Here is a 21,416-nt window from a genome sequence, read left to right as displayed (position 1 = left end):
TTTTTTTATCCAAAGTTTTGCTGTCGAATCTCATTTTTTTCGGGTCAGGTCTATCCGAATTCGAACAGCCGTATTCGGGTTGAATATAAGGACAACCCAAATTCGAACACCAACACTAATCATGATATGATAACTATTTTAAAATAAAAAACTGAAGCAATTTTGTATAAAAAAATAAATGGGCCCACTAGCCCCAGTACATGTGTATTTATGGTGTTAGTTGTAGCAGAACTGTAGCATATCCGAGCCTTAGTAGCTCTTACCATAATGTATACTTCCACATTATGACACGTAGTGAAAGTAGAAATTGTGTATTTGCTAAAAGATGCACACAAAGTTTCAGTGGTAACATTTGTATGGCAAGTGACCTCAGTTGTTTTCCTTCAGTAGGCTACTTCCCATTAGCACCCTGTTCCAAGTTACATTTTTTCAGATAGTAGAATAAAACTAAAGTACCTATTTGTCAGCAGCAGTAAACTGACTTATAGATGAAGTGACAAATTTAGAAATGGCTATCCAGCTCCCATTCCCCATTTCACACAGCTTCCTGTTCCAACACCACTTTAATTTATTAAAGTAGTGGGGAAAGTGCTCTACTGGTCCCCAGAAGTCCAAATGTTTTCTTACTAAGTATCGGCAACAGAGAATATTTAATGTAAACATGTACTCCATTTTAAACTTTCATATGTAAAAGCCTAGCCTAAAAGGGGACACCATAAGACACCCTTTGTTATTTGCTTTTTTGCCAGGGAAACATCTGTGTTCCTTTTCATTTTTTTTCACCTTAATTCTGGGACATGATATTTCCTGACATTAAAACTAAGCTGCAGAAAATGTTCTCTGTCCAATAAGAATACCTTTATTGGCCTGTTGGCAGGAAGCTTCTATAGAAGTCATAGAAGTTAGTTCCCCCCCAAAAATAGAAATTGAATTGAAAAGCGTATTCATTTGAGTAATATTTGTAAATACTTTACTGCACTAGAAGTAAAAAAATACTCTCTTCTAATGATTTTTTTTACAAGGAGCTGCATTTAATTCAAACTACACTTTACACACAGTCTGTAAAGAAACTAGAAATTGGCTAGCAAGGCAGCATCGCCTGAGAATTTGTTTTTTTGTTGGTAGATGTGGGGGAAAAATAATGGGCATAGAAGAAACCTACATTGGGTGAAAAAAAGTTCTTTCTATACACCACATCCCTGTTACATATAGATTCTAGGGAGGAGAAAAGAGGTAAAATATCCCCTATCCAAATACACAGGATTTTTTAGGTGTGTTTCAACAATTACACAACGCCAATTTATCAATAAAATTCCTCTAAACAATTTTATTTCTTCCAATACAATTCATTAAAAACACATAATACAATTACAAACAACATTGTTTTCTTTTTGCAGTACAGTAGTTGTATATTCATTGTTTTTATATTTTATCCACACGTTTATGACGAATACATCAATCTTTTGACATTTATCCAGTTTTCAACTGTAGAAGCTCTTTTGTCTCTATTAGAAACATAGACACCAAATCAAAGCAAAAACCCTTCTTTTCTGAAGAAGTAACCTTTTGAATTTCAGACCTAACTTTTTAATTCTTTCGTGTAAGCTTTTCATATAATTCATTTAAATCCATATATTCCAGTTGTTTCAAATCTGTTAGAAGGGTTTCTGCAGGCAGCTCTCGTGATGCGTGATAAGCATGTATTATGTGTTTTTAATGAATTGTATTGGTAGAAATAAAACTGTTTAGAGGACTTTTATTGATAAGTTGGAGTTGTGTAATTGTTGAAACACACCAAAAAAATCCTGTTTATTTGCAAAGGAGATATTTTTCCTCTTTTCTCTTGGGAAAAATTTATGCCCACAGCATGGAAAGGACAGTTTCAATAACAGTAGTTCCTAAGGTATAATGAATTTGTGGGAGATTTAGGTTGCTCTGATTTTCCTTTTTTTGTATGGTGGTGGTGTTTTGCAATGTTTCCAGAATCCTACATATGGGTTATTCTTTGTCATTTTGCATGTAGATGATTTAAAAGGCACGAATGACAATTCCTCCCTACTAAGCAGTTTGACAATATCTGACTGGTCAGAGAAGGACAAGGCACTCACGAACAAAAAACAGACAGACATTTTTTTCAGTACTGATTACACTACTGGCTCTTCAACATCGGTCTTCTCCAAAAAAGAGACTTCATTTGGAAGTTCCGAAAATCTTACCATGACAACTATATCAAGAATTACTACCTTCTCCAGTGACATCCTTGCACCAGAAGACAGTTTGGAAGTGAGTGCAAGCAATAAAGGACCTGTTGAAAAAGCAAGTGACAGGTTCTCCGGTGACCTTGAGGATATTTCTTCTCTTCCTATGGGGCACAGTGAAGAAAGTCATGTTCTATCGTCCTCTGTTACATCAGATCCAAAGAATATAGATGATTTTGGTGAATTTCAAAGTGAGAAGCCTAAAATTAGTAAATTTGACTTTCTGTTGGCCAATGCTCAAGGAAAGGTAAAGTCAAGTGAAGAAATGATTAAGACAGAGCTTGAAACATTGGATCTCTGTGCTCAAGGTAAGTTTGTATTTAAAATCTTCTAAAAAGCCTGCTGAAAGAAATCACTAATCTCATATTACTACCTTTTTTATTTTTAGCAGATTGCCATGTTACAATTACAGCTATAGGAACTCAACAGGGTATCACATTTTCACAGTCTGCTTTATTTAAGTCCCATTTTAAAATATTATACATGAATATACACATATATACAGATAACTAATGAGTATTGAACATTGAAGATTATCTTCTCTACACAATCCCACCTTATGTCCTCTGTTGGAGAACCAATATGACAGGATTTTTTTGATTTTACAGTAATATGAATGTAATTCCACAGGATCTCATAAGAGAAGCCATAGCCTTGGGGATAAAGAAATTAATCGAACTCTACCCGCCACAGAGCCAGCATTCAGAGACCGGTCTCACACTGTTACTGAGAAGCCCACTTTACCTGTGATAAGAGACAAGTACAAAGATCTCACAGGAGAAGTAGAGGTAAGGTTATATATGTAAAATTGTATGTATCTATGATAGTAATATTTTATATAGTAGTACCGTATTTTTCGGACCATAAGACGCACTTATTTTCCTCCTAAAGTGGGGGGAAAATCAGGGTGCGTCTTATGGTCCGAATGCAGAGGTACAGGGGCATATTTTTTTACTTACCTGTGTCTCCGCCGGTCCCCGGCTGCGCCGATCTCTGCCTGTTCTGTGATCCAGTGTGCGGCACTTGTGCCCGCCCACGAAGGCGGCGCCGATTGATTTGATGAATGCCGATCTCAGGGGAACACAGGAGGAAAACAGACAGAGGCTGACAGCAGCCAGTGTCTGTGTTCCTCCATTGTGTTCCCCTGTGTCCCAGCGTGTGCGGCACTTGTGCCCGCCCACGAAGGCGGCGCCGATTGATTTGATGAATGCCGATCGGCGCCGCCTTCATGGGCGGGCACAAGTGCCGCACGCTGGATCTCAGGGGAACACAGGAGGAAAACAGACAGAGGCTGACAGCAGCCAGTGTCTGTGTTCCTCCATTGTGTTCCCCTGTGTCCCAGCGTGCGGCACTTGTGCCCGCCCACGAAGGCGCCGCCGATTGATTTGATGAATGCCGATCGGCGCCGCTTTCGTGGGCGGGCACAAGTGCCGCACGCTGGATCTCAGGGGAAATCAAATCAATTTTTTTTTTTCTTGTTTTCCCTTGTGCGGAAAACCTGGTGCGTCTTATAGTCCGGAGCGTCTTATGGTCCGAAAAATACGGTATATTATAATTGTAAATCATCCAATCCCTGTCACCACAGCAAACAAGTACTAAATACCAAGGCATGTTAGTCATTTAAAAACATTATTAATAGTAGCTGAAGTGACTTTATGAGATTTTTGGACAATTTATGCTAGGTAAATACCATTAAAGTAATTTAGCAGTTGTTTATATAGCCTAAATATTAATGTTGGTTTTTATTCCTTTACATTGTTATTCCTTTACATTATGTAAAGATTTATATAGAAATCCCTAGTTTTGTGCACACTTTGAATTTTTGTACCATTTTAATCACCAGCTAATAACTTATTTTACTTTACAATTAGGAGAGTGAAAGATATGCATATGAATGGCAGCGTTGTTTGGAAAGTGCTCTGCAGGTAAGTTATGCTGGTATTTACTTAAAGTACAAGTAAAAGCTTTTTGTGTCACAGCCTTATAAACTATGAAATTCAGTTTTTATGTACAATGCTAATATTGTAAACAAAAGCCAACTTTACCTCAGCTTAGTGAGCTAGATCCTTTTGATCTGGGAATGTAAAACTTTTCCAGCTTCCCATACTGCCAGTCACCAATTCATTGAAAAAATATGCCTAAAGATTCTTTAGAAATTATCGCAGCACGACAGCGTGTCTAACAAGGCTTCTGGGTCGATTTGAAGATATAAGGAGAACAATGGAAAATAATTTTCAAATTATTTATAGTATACTTTAAAATTGTAGGTAACTTTTATTTCAGAATTATACCAGCTTCTCATTTGTTGTTCCTGGTGAAATATGCTGCAATAGTCTTTTTTTGGTTAGTACAACGCATTTCTGCTTTTAGATTTAATTCAGCCTGTAGCTGAATGCAAATCTTATAAGTGAACAAAATTAGCCTGTTTCCCTAAATGATAATTTGTTTGCTTAGAACACAAAATGTCTATTATTAAGCACAACTACAGTGTAACATTGTTTTGTGAAACAAACGTAAATTGACATATACATAAACACATTGCTTTGACTGTTCAGCTTCAGGGGCTAGCCTGTTCAAGGGATATCTACAAAACTATGCTCCACCCCATCCCTCTCAAAGTTTCTTCTGTGTTGATAGTGGTAATTTGACACACGGATATCTCCTTCCCTATTTGAGTCCCAAGCCTTTGATTAATTACTGTAGCCTTAAGTAATACCAAAATATATATTTCACTTTATTTCATATCAGTGCTGTATATTAAAAACAACTAAAAATTACAGTGTTGTCAACATCTGTGTGCAAACACAAAGCAGTCAACACTTTCTTAGCCTTATCTTCATGATGTTAATTTAATGGAAATAATCAAATCAATACCTCCAAGTGATATAGGTGTCTGCAGATGTCAGAGTGACTCAATGGGGACCACTGTGTGTGTTACAAATATATAGAAACTTCTAGAAGTAAGCACCTTCCACCATTCCTACAGTGTCCTCATTTTATAGAAAGTTTTTAGAAAAAGGATCATGATGCTTGAGGGGCAGCGTGAAGCAATGGGCTCAATCCTTTATGTCCTGCATGGCACTGCTCTACCCTTTACAAATATATAACTCCTAGGGTTATAATCATTGACCAAATTTTGATTTTTTTTTTTCCTCTGGACTTGCATTATAGGTCTGTCTCCAGAAAAAGTAATTTCCAACATACTTTGCTTTTATATATCAGGGAGACAGTATAGCCTCCCTTTTTTTATGATTTTTATTAAAATTTAAAATTTTAATAAAAAGAAACAAGAGAAAAAAGGAAAATACAACAGAAATACAAACATGAGAAAAACAAAAAAAAAAAGAAGATTTGAACCATTAGTATGAGTGTTCCATACCAGAAAGTCCATTGTTGCAAATATAAACAAACATAACTACTACAGAATGATATATAAACATTGTAGTATAATTGCTTTTGGATGGTACAGTAAACATGTTTCAAACAATTGTGGTTGTGTTAAACAAAATATAAAATAAAATTACTACCGAACATAACATAAGTCCTGGTATTACCAACTGGACAAAGAAGTTAGGGGAATAGATGGTGTGGAATATTGTAACCATGGATTTCTTCAATGCCATTTGCTATTTGCTAGCAAATGCTTTGAATCCTGAACCAAATCCATCCCAGGTTTGTTGGATAGCCCATCCTCACTGGTGAAACTGTATTCCCCCTCCAGCCTTGGAGAGCTTTAATAAATTAGGGCCAAGGTCTCAGATGTGGGCTTAGAATTGAGGAGATTCTGCTCAATCTTTGGTAAAGCATTTACCACCACTGGGTGGCATAAAATGCTGTTCCAACTGGACCCATAATGGGGCCATAGAGCCCCCATACAGCAACGAAATAAAAGCTATATGAGTAGCCTGGTAATATTTCATTAGATTCGGGACTCCAAACCCTCCCTGCTTCCTCGTAATATACAATGTTTTTTTGGGTAATTCATTTTTTCCCCATTCCATATAAATCTTAGGATAGCCTGTTGAAAGTCCTGCACAATTTTTGCTGAGACCACAACAGGAAGCGCCTTGAATAGGTACAAAATCTTCTGCAAAATTGTCATCTTGACCAAATTAGTCCTACCAATCCAGGACACAGGTAAGTTTGCCCATTTTACTATCAATGTTTTAAGGTGGCCAAACAATGGTTGGAAATTTGCACCATATAACTGACCGTAAGTACGAGTGAGCTTGACACCTGAATAATCTAAATGTTGGGTCTCCCATTTGAGTATAAATGCTTGTTGTACCTTGTTCACAGTTTGGGGAGTTAATGTGACATTCAGTGCGACTGATTTTTCTTCATTTACCACTAGTCCAGACATAGAAGCAAATTTATTCAAAGTTGCTACTAAATTTGGAAGAGACACTGTAGGTTGAGTGATAGTAAGAAGAAATATCATCAGCAAACATATTCATTTCATAGCTATGATCACCTAGGTCTTTACCATGAATATTAACATTATCTCCTTAACTGAGCAAGAGGTTGTAGGGCCAAAATAAAGAGTAACCATGACAGGGTAATCAGGAGCCTACCTGGTCCTTATGGATAAGTGATGGTAAAAACTTGTTCGACCTGGTGGCTAAAATCTTTGTCAGTATCTTAATATCAATATTGAGCAATGAAATGGGCAATGAGCAATGAAAAATAATTATTCTATAATTATGTAGGTTATAGTCTCCCTTTTTAAGGTACACCCTGATAAAGCTTACAAGCTTCATACTGAAAAATTAAATTTATTCCATTCACTTATGTTATTGTGTTTTTGTGTCTTGTGTTATTTTAGGTCATTAAAAAAGCAAATGATGCTCTCAATGGAATCAGCAGTTCTGCGGTCTGTACAGAAGTTATCCGATCTGCACATGGAATGGAATATTTGTTGGGTATGGATTCAGTAACATTAGAAGTATTTTACCATTATCAGTTTATTTGTTTTAATTTCTATTATAATATAATAAAAATATCCAATATAATAGCATATATAACCTATTTGAATAACTAACTAATGTTAAAAAAAAAAAAGCATAAGCCGTTCTTGTTATAAATGTGTAAAAAGTTCTTAATACGCTGTTAGAATACTGAACTATAAAATCTTTTTCTTGCCTGACGGTATGGGCAGGCCCTATATCAGAACTACAGTAATAAGTAATGCATTTTGGTCCATGACCTGCTCCGGCTTGACAGAGACAATGCCCTTACTACTTCTTTTGTCTGTCACCCATGGAAAATGTCTGGATCACTTGCTGTATCTGAGTAGCTTTTAAAAGCTCTGCTTTATTCATACCTTTGTGGCTAACAGATGGATATGAAGGATGTGTACAGGGAGACTAGGGAAGGCCATAAGGCCATGATTTCCATTTGGTATCTGTCTCTTGCAGTATTTACTGAAATCTGTACAGCAAAAGTTAAGGATTTAGAGAGGGGTAGGGAGAATCGGCACATAGAGCTAACCAGGTGTGCTGCAGTGCAAAGAGCATGCTTATGCAGGGTAGAGAGCCAAGAGAGATGACTTATCAGTGCATTTTATCTGGCTTTGCTTTTTTGCTCTGCAGTGCTGCATGCTGGTTTGGGCTTAGCTACTACTGCTTCTCACAGTGCCAAATGCTAGGAGCTGGCTAAATATTTGGAGACAAAGTACTTACTGTGTGGTCCTTTGTGTTATCTAACATGTTTTGTTGAAGCACTGTAATACCACTAAAACACTGTAATCTAGTCACTAATGTACACATCTTTGCATTTATTACAGTAACATAGGCCTGTAACATGCTAGCCAAAATAAAAGATTCCTTTGATGTAATCTCTGAAATAGTAAAACCCACTAAACATACACAATACTTGACCTTTAAAGCTTTTAAAGCCACATTACCAAACTATTGTAATGTTTTTTCCGGCTTGAGAGATGTGGATACATAAATGCTATCTTACTTTGCCATTGTTTGCTGTTTGTGGAAAAATATGTCTTGTTCATACCTAGTTAATTTCTGTGATTTTATTTTATGCAGGTGTTATTGAGGTGTACAGAGTGACCAAGCGAGTAGAATTGGGTATAAAGTCCACTGCAGTGTGCAGTGAGAAACTTCAGCACTTACTAAAAGAGATTGACAAACTCTGGAATAACATAATAGGATTCATGTCATTAGCCTCTCTAATGGTAAATGTTTCTTTTAAATATTACTCTATCCTGGTTAAATATTTTTCTAGGGAACTAAAAAGGGGGAAACGTATTGTGGAATTCCATGTCCAAACTGCACTGGTTTCATGAATCCTAAGTAAGTCAGGTTATTAATATATCTGAAATTAAATAATATATTTCACCTTTTTGCATACTTCCAAAATAACTTACTGTATATTTCTCCCACTTCAAATAATTTTTTAAAGACAAGCCACATAGCAAATCTTGCAAATGTATAAAAAAAATATCCTACAAATATGGGGTTAATAGGTTTTTATTTAATTTAAGTTTCATTATCTAGGATGGCCACCACATTGATGATGTGCAGCTCATGAGCACCCATAGCAACACTATTGTGTTATTTGCAATCAGTCCATGTTTTATAAGGGAGAGGGGAATTTGGAGCTACAAACTCATTATTCACACAACTTTAGTTTATGGTGTACAAAGGAGAGGGCACCTGTTGACCAGTTTAGCTGCAGCAAGCGTTGTCTACTTTATTAGTAAAAATTAGATAATGAATGCAGCCACAACACCAAAGCTAAAAAGTTTTAAATATATATTTTATTTTATTTTTTTTCTTTAAAAGTATATTGGTATTTTTGTTTTGAGCCTGTGATTTATAGATACTGTACAAACTGCCCAACACTTTATGCCCTTTTTTTGGCAAGCACCCTAAATCTTGTCCCCAAGTCAATGCTTCATATTGTGCAAAGCCTTAACTGTGCCTGTTGTTCTGCAGCCTGATGAAAGTGCGCTGGATTTTGCTTCCTGTATGCTTCGACCAGGAATAAAAAATGCTCAAGAATTGGCATGTGGTGTGTGTTTACTAAATGTGGACTCTAGAAGCAAGGTAAGCATAAAGGTAATAATACATTTTTAAATCTTTATCTTTAACATTTTACAAAATATATAAAAATGTACTTGAATGTGAATATGCAGGTCAATACACCAACAATAAAATATGAAGGACTTTTTACCCATCCATGTAAATGAATTTCATTGGTATAAAAAAGTGCCTATAAATCAATTAATTTTTTTCCTATCCATGCATGTCAGTACATTTCAGTCAGCATCTAAAGACAATGCATATTCTTTTATACACTTTCCTTTTCACAATATGGGAAGAACTACTGTCTCCTTATTCTTATCAAACCACCCATTTGCCTTTAATAAAAATACTCAACAGTATATTCAGAGCCTTACAAACTTAGGTAGATAATTGAAATACAAAAAAAAGACAAAAAAAGATTTCCATTTTCAAAAATTTACCAAAACTTTAGGATTTACTGCTATAGAATTTGCCTTGTGTGATTGAAGGTTTGATTGAAAACATACCCATATTACTCATATTACTCTTAAGAAATAATTTGCATTTGCATGCATGTTAAGCTGTTGAGCTTTGTAAAGAGGCAATTTTAATTCGTCAAAAACGAATGAAAATAAACCTAAAGTTCACCTACTATTATTAATATTATTATTACACAGTATTTATATAGTGCCAACATAATATGCAGTGCTTTACAAAGTCCATAGTCATGACACTAGTTGTCCCTCAAAAGGGCTCACAATGTCCCTGTTATAGTTATGTCTTTAATACAGTTTAAAACCAATTTTGGGGAAGCCAATAACCCTAACTGCATGTTTTTGTTATGTGGGAGGAAACCAGAGTACCTTGAGGAAAACCACGCAAACGGAGAACCTGCAGACTACGTGTAGATAGTGTCCTGGCCGAGATTCAAACCTGGGGCCTAGCGCTACAAAGGCCAGACTGCTAACCTCTGAACCACTGTGCTGCTTGCTAGCTGGATATAAGGATGCATAATATTCATATGCAAATTTTAATATAACCACTTATTCAAAAAAAAATTAACCCTGGCTATATAATAAAGAAAATATGTACAAACTACTGTTACTAGATAACCTTTTTTTATCAATTTTGATAGAAATTTTTTTTTATTTTTTGCAGCTTTCCTAATAAGATCTGAACTATAGGAATAAAAATAGCTATAAATACCTTAAAGAAACTGTAAACTTTATCTGTTTTAACCCCTCCTCCAAAAAAAAAAAATATATATGGTATGATGGTGAAGGACACTACAGATTACTATTAATGTTTCTTACCCTGACTTAAAATAACAACAAATAACAATACGCCGCTTGACTTCATTTGGTGCCTGTGCATTAGTTCAAGTTTTTATTAATAGTAAAAGTTATATTTTAATGCGCTAGGTGGTGTTCTTTTGTGTTAAAGATGTGACTTTCTAAATCCTAATATAGTGGCGCAGCCAGCAGAAGCACTTTAGAATATTTAATTCCTTGATTTCTTTTTTAACTCCCTTTTTATGGATATCCATGAACTCACCTGCCACTATCCTGTTTGACACATTTTTGCATACTCTTTGTTGCATATATTTTTTTGTGTTTCCCCATTTAAAAGCAATCTCCATGGATATATCTCTTTAAAATAAAAACCTAAGTATCTCAGTTTGTATATGTTCTTGTGAGCATCTTTTTAAATATTTGCCATAAATGGTGTATTGTGTAGTTTTTTTTTTTTTTTTTTTTACAGATGCTTAGGATTGCTGGTAATATAAATTCTAGCTCTGTTAATTTGTAAATACCGATATTTGTTTGTAAGTAGTTAAAAAGTATGGAGATGGTGCAGAAGATGGCAGTTATCTCTAAATGAGTGATGCAAATATTTTGTAGATTTGTTTATTTTACCCATGGAGTGATTCCTGTCTGCAGATTTCAGCTGTTAGGTATTTACACGGCTGACAGAACCTGTGTGTTTATTAACCAGGGTAGTTAATACTTTAAATTGATTTTAGGGTCGTTTCAGTTTTGTTTTTTTGGTTTTTTTTTTTTACTGTGCGCGTGTAATATATGTGTAATATATGCGTGTAATATATGTGTAATATATGTATGTACATATATATATATATGTGTATATATATATATATATATATATATATATATATTATATATATATATATATATATATATATATATATATATATACACACACACACACACACAGTGAGGGAAAAAAGTATTTGATCCCCTGCTGATTTTGTAAGTTTGCCCTCTGAAAGAAATGACCAGTCTATACTTTTTATATTGGTAGGTTTATTGTAGTTGTGAGAGACACAAAAACAACAAAAGAACCTTCAAAAACCCAGTGCTAAAAAGTCAGAGCTTGATGTGCATTGTAATGAGTAAAATAAGTATTTGATCCCCTATCAACCAGCAAGATTTCAGGCTCCCAGGTGTCTTCCCTGTATGCAGGTAACGAGCTGAGATTAGGAGCACCCTCTGTAAGGGAGTTCTCCTAATCCAAGCTTGTTACAGTACCTGTATAAAAGACACCTGTCCACAGAAGCAATCAAGCAATCAGATTCCAAACTAGCCACCATGGTCAAGACCAAAGAGGTGTCTAAGGATGTCAGGGACAAGATTGTGGACCTACACAAGGCTGGACTGTGCTACTAGACTATTGCCAAGCAGCTTGGTGAGAAGGTGACAACAGTTGGGGCGATAATTTGCAAATGGAAGAAATACAAAATAACTGTCAATCCTCCTTAGTCCGGGGCTCCATGCAAGATCTTCCCTCGTGGAGTTGCATGATCATAAGAACAGTGACAAAGCTACCCAGCACTACAAAGGGGGACCTTGTAAATGATTTCTGTCACCAAGAAAACAATTGGTAACACACTGCGCCGTGAAGGCCTGAAATCTTGCAGAGCCCGTAAGGTCCCCCTGATCATCCGAATGATCCAGAGGAGAACTGGGTGAAAGTGTTCTGGTCAGATGAGACCAAAATTGAGCTCTTGGGCATCAACTTGCCGTGTTTGGAGGAAGAGGAATTCTGCCTATAACCCCAAGAACACCATTCCCACTGTCACATATGGAGGTGGACACATTATGCTTTGGGGGTGTTTTTCTGCTAAGGGACCAGGACATCTTCACCACATCGACGAGGCCATGTACCGTTAAATCTTAGGTGAGCACCTCCTTCCCTTAGCCAGGGCATTGAAAATGGGTCGTGGATGGGTATTCCAGCATGACAATGACCCAAAACACATGGTCAAGGCAACAAAGGAGTGGCTCAAGAAGAAGCACATGAAGGTCCTGGAGTGGCCTAGCCAGTCTCCAGAACCTAATCCCATAGAAAATCTGTGGAGGGAGCTGAAGGTTCGAATTGCCAAACATCAGTTTCGAAACCTTACTGACTTGGAGAGGATCTGCAAAGAGGAGTGGGACAAAATCCCTCCTGAGTTGTGTGCAAACCTGGTGGCCAACTACAAGAAACGTCAGACCTCTGTGATTGCCAACAAGGGGTTTGCCACCAAGTACCAAGTAATCTTTTGCGAAGGGATCAAATACTTATTTCATTCATTGCAATGCACATCAAGCTGACTTTTGAGCACAAGGGATCAAATACTTCTTTCCCTCACTGTGTGAATATATAAATATATATATATATATACACACACACACACACACACACACATATTTTGAGGGGTTACGCTCAGGATCACCTTTGCTGGGGTCAAAGGACACTTGTCTGGTTCATCCAACTCAGATCACACACCAAGGTATCAGCCTTAAGCTGGCTTGCAGCCAGGTTTTTTGAAGGTTGCAGATAAAATAAAAAAACAGCAAAAGAAAACCCTGCCTGTCTGACACTTACTATACATCAGACATCCCTGTCTTTCAGCTGAAGGGCTTCTTCCTGTCAGCTCAAAACTAAGCTTTCAGCAACCTTCTGCTCACTTTTGAGCTCACTCACACAGACTGGCTTGAGCTCACTCACCCAGACCGACTTTCTGAGTCTCTCAACAGAGCTCCCTCACACAGGCCACCTGTCTGTGTCTCCAAGCAGAGCTCCCTCACACAGAACCCCTGTCTGTGTCTCCAGCAGAGCTCTCTCACACAGAGCCCCTGTCTGTCTCGCCAAACAGAGCTCCTCACACAGAACCCGTGTCTGTGTCTCCAGCAGAACTGAACTGCTGACTGAGCTCCTGGCTCTATGTTATATCCCCACCCTCAGTGCTTCTTCAAAATTTTCCACATACAAGCACACCCCCCTTCCCCCCCCAAATCAACTCCAGGCCTTTTATCAGCTTAATTGATAATTTGATAATGACATAACAAAGGAATTGCCCACACCAGCCCATGAAATAGCCTTTGAGTCTATTGTCCAATTACTTTTGAGCCCCTAAAATAAAGTGATTGCGTAAAAAAAAAAAAAAAAAAAAAGGGTTTAGTTCCTTAATTTTAAATAAAATTAATTGTGGTAATGTACAGAACCAAAATTAGTTACAGAACCATTATAATAGTTTTCTCTGTCCAAATATTTATGGACCTAACTTAGGTATGTGTGTATGTGTATATATATTTATTTATTTATATGCCGAGCATGATTTAGATATTGTATATTTTCTCTTTACATCTTGTTTTGCAGTTCCAAATAGTTATGCACTACAGTTCAAAATAGTTATGCACTGTAAGTCGAAGTTTTGTGGCTTGTTAAAAGCAATGCAATGATCTATTACTTGCCAAAGCTATAATATTACTGTAAAACAGTCAGACATTACTTATTTTTTTATCCTACTATCTGCTGCAGCAAAAGTTAAAATTCCCTGTGCAGGCACCATGCTAGAAAGTCAAACCTTCTATCAATATTTAGTTAACACAGTGTTAACACAAAGTCTATATTTATTGCTGTTTATGCAGCTTGATCTTAAAGGAAGGTTAAATTAGTGTAGAAAACAAACTTGTCAAAAAAAGCAAACCATTTCACCCGGTCTTTGGCACCCTCAGATGCATATACCTACTTTAAAGTGGAACTAAACCCTGGAGATACTGACTTGTGCCTGTTCTGTTGTGAGCACCCACCATCTCTTATTATCTTCTGCATTTCAATCTTGAGCAATCTTGACTGGCTGGGCCAGGATGCCGTAACTCCTACATAACTTCATTTGATCCCAGTACTTTCAAGGAATACAGGGTTGCCTTGTACCAATCGTTGGGTTGTGCATGTGCAGCCCATCAAATGTCACTAAAGCCACATCACCTGTCTGCTTCTGCAATAAGGACCTGATGCTAAATTTTTAAAGTTGAACTATCTCACCCGACACTTCTTTGATTCATGCCCACCACTTTGTAAAAATCCTGTTTGTTCCTGGAACGTAGATGTATGTTTTACCTGTCTCCCCACAATGCAGTGTTTAGGATTTTAGTGACCAAACACCAGATCTCTGTCCTGCCAAATGGGGACACAGGGCATGCCAATGTGTTCACTTGTCGTTTTTGTGCATACAGTCTAACCCCTAACTCGGAGGATTACTATGTGGTCCTTTGTGTTATCTAACAGACAGGCATTGTCTGCAGCTCGCCCACAGATGGTGCCATTGTCTGTACCTTGGAGTCTTGTTGTCTCCTGCTGTAAAAAATTTTCCCGTACTTTGTTTTCATGGGATGTTGCTGGAGTTTGGGACTCAAACTGCTTAGTATTTGCCAATGCTGGTTACAGATGTGACACCTTTCCCAACAAATTTTGTGTCTGTATTGCCCAAGGTTCTAGCAGGTTTTAAGCTATACAGACTTGTGAGTCACTGAAATTCTTGTTAGATAAACTTTTACAGACAAATGTAGGCTTGTTTAGGCCACTGGTAAATTCCCTTTACATAAACATATACTGTGTATCTGTCAATAACCGCTTTAAACACTGAGGTTCAATAAAGCCAGCTCCTTTTTGGTGGTACATCTTCTGATCTGATTGCAATAGCAAAATATGAAAATATTAAAGCTGCTTTAAATCAAAACCTAATATTGATAGCATATATGTGCTCACTGAACCTGCTGTACTTTGTCATGGTAATTCTATGCCTTCTATGGAAATGTGCTGTTGTAACTTTTTTTTCTTTGCATTTTTCCCAGGCATTTAACTCAGACACTGATCACTTTAAACTTTCCTATGGAGGTCATCAGTATCATGCCAGCTGTGCAAACTTTTGGATTAACTGTGTGGAGCCCAAACCTCCTGGCCTTATACTTCCAGATCTGTTGTAATTTATTTTGACTTTTTTACATAAGGGAAATACTACTGCAGGCTGCTACCTGGAACCTTTCATCATTAGCTGAAAAGCACTGCTTATTGAAGGCAGTTTTTCTGGGTCTCTTTCATGGAATGATCTTGTTCTTTGCACTGCCACCTATGTAATGCACATTCATTCTTTTTATTGCATACTTGATCTATTGTTCTAAACCTTTTAATTTAATTTATGTTAAATCATAAAACTTTTTTTGATTGTTGCACACTAGTGATTCTAATAATAATTATGTTAGATCTGTTACATAATTTAGGTGTATTGTGAATAGAGGGGTTAAGTTGGACACAAGTGTATTTATTACTTGCATCCATGTACCATTTTCTATGACTGACCATTACCCTCCAACTCTCTACTGAATGGTCATCAGTAGATTTTCATACTCTTCACAAGTAGAGCAAACTGTAGTAGAAATTGTTTGGGCTGGACTTCTTCTTCATTTGGTTGTAACAAATGGGTGGAAATAAGAGGTTATACACTTCGTGGTTTTTTCCAGATGCAAAACTGTGTTTATGCATTCACTTTTGAATTTATTCAAAGAAAGAAAAACTGCTTTTGGAAACAGAGAATGGTTCAAGGAGTTTTTGTTATAATTGTAGATGCAAGCCCAAGACATAGAAAATAGGATTAACAAGTACTGAATACTGCCACAAAGAACATATAACACCATAGGGACCGCTGATTCAAGATCAATTTCAGTGTAATGGCTACATTTTGCAGGTGCTTATGTAAAACTCTTTGGGTTGCTATCAGTATCCCCATCAGTCCCTGATACAAAAGCCTAGTACAATGCACAAGCACAGATTTGACTGAGGCTAGTAATGAAGGCTGTTGCAAAATCTGTGTGATAAACCTTGTGTTTCCTGTTAAGAAAAGGGAACAAAATCTGTCATCTGTACATGTGCTGTTTGCATCCATTGGGAGATTTTTATAGTGTCACCAGCAGATTCTGCACTGTTGATTATGGGCAGACCTCCACTCATCCTTCTTTGGAAGACTTCCATTCCCAGCCTAGGGTGAATTTTGGGCATATTTTAAATTTTTTTTCCTTGTTTAAACTATGGTAATATCTACATGTGACCCATCTAACCCCTCTAACAAAAAACACATGGCTAGTCAGATTTATTATTGCAGAATATATGTTAAGAGTGTAGATATCCAGTGTTCATGTATAATAGGATTATTTTATGTTTTGTTCTGATTTATGTTTTAGCTTATTACATTTTACAGCTGTGTTTAGTGACATTTAAGTAATCAAGTATTTTTTTTGAAGGTATTTATTGTAAGTTTTAAAAGAAAAAAAATATTTGGAATTATTTGCAACAATGTATTTTGTTTCAGTAATAAATCTTGAGTCTTCAGTTGCAACATTTGGTTTAAGAGATCCTATTTACTGCTGAATAAAATTCTAAAAGTAAGTCTGTGGTTTACTAACAAAGAGGTTTACTTTAATACTAGAAAGACCAAGCAACCTTTTTTGTACTACCTCACTACTCTGTTTAACTGCCAAAAGTAAAGAAAATATCTGGTATGTTCAGGAGTATAGAAACATTGACTGATTCGCTGTGATAATGGTGGACCAGGGACCAGTACTCTACCTTGGGGAGAGCCAATACCCTTTTGCAAACTGAAATTTGGAATTTAGAAAGGATTACTTTTTCTTTCAGCTTAACAGAAGTGCAAAATAGTGAGCACACTCAGTTTTTACTTACTGGCGAGCACCCATCGACCAGGCCAACGAAGTTTACACTGACAACCGTCATAGCTGTGTAGTCAGCACTCCCATTTGCCAACATCTGTTAGGGAGTGCTCCCTGCTGCATATCTCTCTATGATCAGGCATTTTCAAGAGATGTTTGATCACTATATTGATAGTGCAATCATTTTTAATGGATTAGAGTTAGAATAATTCCTGGATTCACTGAAAATATGAAATCTTACTCTAATCTATTAAAATATATTTTATTTTGGCCACCTGTATTATTTGACCAAGAATTATGTGCAAATCATTTTCCTAAAACAGTTAAATAATAAGTTTTGAATGAATATTAGATGCTCCTACTTTTTTTTTTTTTTTTTTTTGCTCTCACTGTTTTTGCAGGGGAAAGTGTAACATTTTAAGAAACAGGAGATGAACGGAAATCCATTAATGGGTTAACATTCAGTTCACAACTGTGTAAAGGGATATTTTTTAAGGTCTCATACTACTGTATCTCTAGGACAAGAAGTGAGGAGAAATTTTCCCAGTGGAAGTCAGACAAAAGATAAGATAAAAAAACTTACAGGTGTCATTGCCATTCCCTAAAGCAATCTTACGGTATAAATTTCCTGTAATATACGTTAATGTATTGTTAAATGCATACCCAACATTTCTCCAATTTTTTTAGTTTTAAATTGTTACAATTATGCATAACAGGTCCACAATACCTGGTTGGTGACAACTCCAAAACATGAAATACATATGTAGTAAATGTTTACCTGCTAGAGATGCTAGACATTTGTAATTTTTTAGGGTCTGTCTGTGCATAGCCTGAATAAAAATGCTTATTTAGTTTCAAAGCAACATGTGTCACTAGCTTGCTTTACTAGGCAATGTGGTGACACTGGAAGGTAAAAAAAAAACTGAACCAGGAAGTAGGGATGTCATTTAGATGGCTAATATTAATATTACACAGTATTTATATAACACCAATATGATACACAGCACTGTACAAAGTCCATATTCATGTCACCAGCTGTCCCTCAATGGGGCTCACAATCTAATATCCCTACCATAGTCATATGTTATTACACAGTCTTAAGGTCAATTTTGGGGGAAAGCCAATTAACCTAACTGCATGAACTCCAGACAACCTAACTGCAGAACCTGCAAACTCTATGCAGATAGTGCCCTGGCCAAGATTCAAACCTGGGACCTAGTGCTGCAAAGGCCAGAGTACTAACCACTTCTGCCCATGCACTGTAGCATGTGAAAATTACAAGACTGGTTAATGAGAAGTGCAAATGTTTTAGTAAAACGGTTCACAAATATATTTAATTTGTGTATAGCTGTCAGCCTACAATTTGCTTTAAACTTAAACTCCAGATATCAAACAAAACACAGTTAATATAAATACATGAATTTGACTTGATTTGAGCCTCCTGTAATGGGCTGTAACGCAGCTGTTAACCTAAGAGAGGAAGGGGCACCACTTGAGCCCAATTAGGTCTTACAATTGCACATGTTAACAAAGAACATTCTGATAATAGGCTGTGAGAGATGACCTCACCATTCTTATATATCCTTTTGAAAGGTGACAAATACATTACAACTATTTTATTTTATTTTAGATGGTGACCAGAAGTGAGAAGTAACTGCATGGATATAAGGTGATAAACCACAGACTTTGCTTTTCCTGCTCTAAAAATGTTTACTCTAAGTAGGAAACTACCTTAAAAAGACCCTCGGTTGAGACTGTAAATCTTCTTTATGCTTAGCAGTAACGAATTAGCAGGTTACCAATACCAGCTCTGGCTTAGGGGTGACTATGTTTTCTTTAGTTAGTACCTATACCAAATATGTAGTCTGTCGCTCCCGATCTCTTTCTCAAAATGCTTGTGGCCTGATTGGCTTGATTTATGATTTGCTATGGTCACTTTCCCAGAGGGAGCTTGAAGATCAGGGACACTAATTTCCCTTGCAGCATGCATATTCAGGTCAATAATTACCAACATATGGAAGTCACTGTTGAACAAGCATTTTTAGAAGGATAACTGTGGCAATCCTCCTAATATTCTTACAACAGATTCCCTTTAAACATGGTCATGAACCATAAACATTAGTCCACTCCAAGGATTTGCGCTTAAATGCCCCTATGGAATCACTTTATTACCGTCTTCCATTACATAGCACAAAGGGTTTTTTTTACTGAGTGTGGACAATTCTGTGACATGATTACAAGGACTTTCTTCAGGAATGGTAAGTTTCGGTCACCGAGAGCAAAGAGGACTCTATTCTGCGTCAGTACTCAAACCTCCAGAAATGCCAACTGCGATTTTATGTAAAGCTTAAATTTTTCGTAATAAATCTAGTTTGCCTCTACCCCATCCACTTTCCAATTTCTTGTACTAGACAATAAAGCCACTTGTCAAATTAAAAAACCAGGAGTTTATTTTATGGAAAAATGGTTAAACCAACAGCATGCTCTTTCAACCCCTTTATGACAGTCATATACATAATCATTGGATACTAGGCAATCATCTCTCTGAATCTCCTTAATCTCCCTGGAGGACATTAAAATATCATCACTACCCATTTACTGGATGCAGGCTGGCAAGAGGGCAGTCATGCTCTATGGCTGGAGCTGGCACATTCACAGTAATCTTTTATTCACCAGCTATTTCATAATAAAAAGTGCTGTCCGGCACTGGGTAGGCCATAAAGCTGAGCGTTTCCAGAAACTCTAGCATTTGAGGTCATACAAATATAAATATGTGACGTCATTTTGATTTTAGATAAAGCATGGTAATGGCCTACCAATTGCCAATGATTACCCATTGTAATAGATTTTGCATTGTTTAATTTCTATCATGTAATCCATAATGAAATATGATTTTTTTTTCTGCACCACTGTTAAATTAGATCTTTACAATTTCTAAGTTATCCAAAATGAATTGCTGTTTTTTTCCTGAATAAAACCCCCTGGATGTGTTGCTTTTGATTTTTTTGCTTTAGCTTTATACTTTTCATGTTTATATTACCAGCAATATAAAATGTTCACCCTGCTTTTTTTTCAATCATTATCACTAGATATAAAAAGAGTTGGATTAAATGACTGGTATATTTACAGGCCTACTTCTTTGCCAAAGATGTCTGTATAGAGTCCGGCTCCTTGCATCACTAGCTCTCTAGCTCATTATCAAGAAATCAGTGTGAGATGATTTGAGCTTTGTGACATGGTGCCTTATCCTGCAGGAAGTAGCCACCAGAAGATGGTTACAGATTATTAATCTCATATTATATATATCTCAATATTGTCTAAATGCATTAAATTGCTGCCATGTGATTAGCTGATTAGAAACTTGCATTAACAAGCAGTAGAACAGGTGTACCTAATAAAGTGGCCAATGAGGGTATATGACAACCCACATGATCATCTAATACTTAATTTGTACTCCCCATGCTAAGTTATTTATAGAATGGTTTGGATATCCAATGCAATTAGAAACAAATTGCCTATGGCCCTTGATATAATAGAAAATCAAATCACAGACCACATCCCAATTAACTCATATGAAATACCCATTAGAGAAAGTGCTAACCAAAGAGGGATTTTTAAAGTGTGATAAATTCAGCAAACAAATATATGTTAGTACAATTTAAAACTTGTTTTTTTATTTCCATAATTAAAAATCATAAAACACACAAAGCATTGATCACAATATATAAAACAATGCACATACAATTGCCATTGCTGAAACTATGTACAAAATTCTTTAGGTTGTCAACCTTCATGAGAAGAACAACAAGAGTACAGAAATCTATAGAAGGAAAGACACACACGTTTTTATTGGATATCCAATTCTTCATTCAGCCCCATTGTGTTTGGTGTAAATATAATCAATGTTTTTATTGTTTAGGATGGTGGTGCCCAGCAGCAGTTTTCAGCATTTATCAAGAAAGGCTTTTACAAGTACAAAAAAAATAGTGAAGTGGAAAGATAAGTGGAAAGATAAGTGGAAAGAGGGGGGGGGGGTTTTGAATAGACCTAGCTAATTTCACCCAAGATTTACACAAACTTTCACCATACGATACATTAAAAATCTACATTTGTAACACTAGGAATCCATC

The 21,416-nt window shown here is 36.5% G+C and overlaps 1 protein-coding gene across 3 annotated transcripts in view; it reads left to right on the top strand.

The window, feature by feature from the left end:
* SYNRG (synergin gamma) overlaps nucleotides 1–17,005 on the top strand; it is a 54,265-nt gene extending 37,260 nt beyond the window's left edge. For 2 of the 3 annotated variants that reach the window (XM_072422451.1, XM_072422442.1), the window contains exons 13-19: nucleotides 2,024–2,566; nucleotides 2,889–3,046; nucleotides 4,130–4,183; nucleotides 7,084–7,180; nucleotides 8,300–8,448; nucleotides 9,212–9,334; nucleotides 15,418–17,005. In XM_072422451.1, the coding sequence (XP_072278552.1) occupies nucleotides 2,024–2,566; nucleotides 2,889–3,046; nucleotides 4,130–4,183; nucleotides 7,084–7,180; nucleotides 8,300–8,448; nucleotides 9,212–9,334; nucleotides 15,418–15,549 (1,256 nt within the window). In that variant the 3' untranslated portion in view covers nucleotides 15,550–17,005. The remainder of the gene's footprint in view (nucleotides 1–2,023; nucleotides 2,567–2,888; nucleotides 3,047–4,129; nucleotides 4,184–7,083; nucleotides 7,181–8,299; nucleotides 8,449–9,211; nucleotides 9,335–15,417) is intronic. The other variant, XM_072422457.1, reaches the window with a different exon arrangement.
* The last annotated feature ends 4,411 nt before the right edge of the window (nucleotides 17,006–21,416 follow it).

Source organism: Pyxicephalus adspersus, chromosome 1 (genome assembly GCF_032062135.1).
Source record: "Pyxicephalus adspersus chromosome 1, UCB_Pads_2.0, whole genome shotgun sequence".
Classification (NCBI taxonomy): domain Eukaryota; kingdom Metazoa; phylum Chordata; class Amphibia; order Anura; family Pyxicephalidae; genus Pyxicephalus; species Pyxicephalus adspersus.
This window is presented reverse-complemented; position numbering and strand designations above follow the sequence as displayed.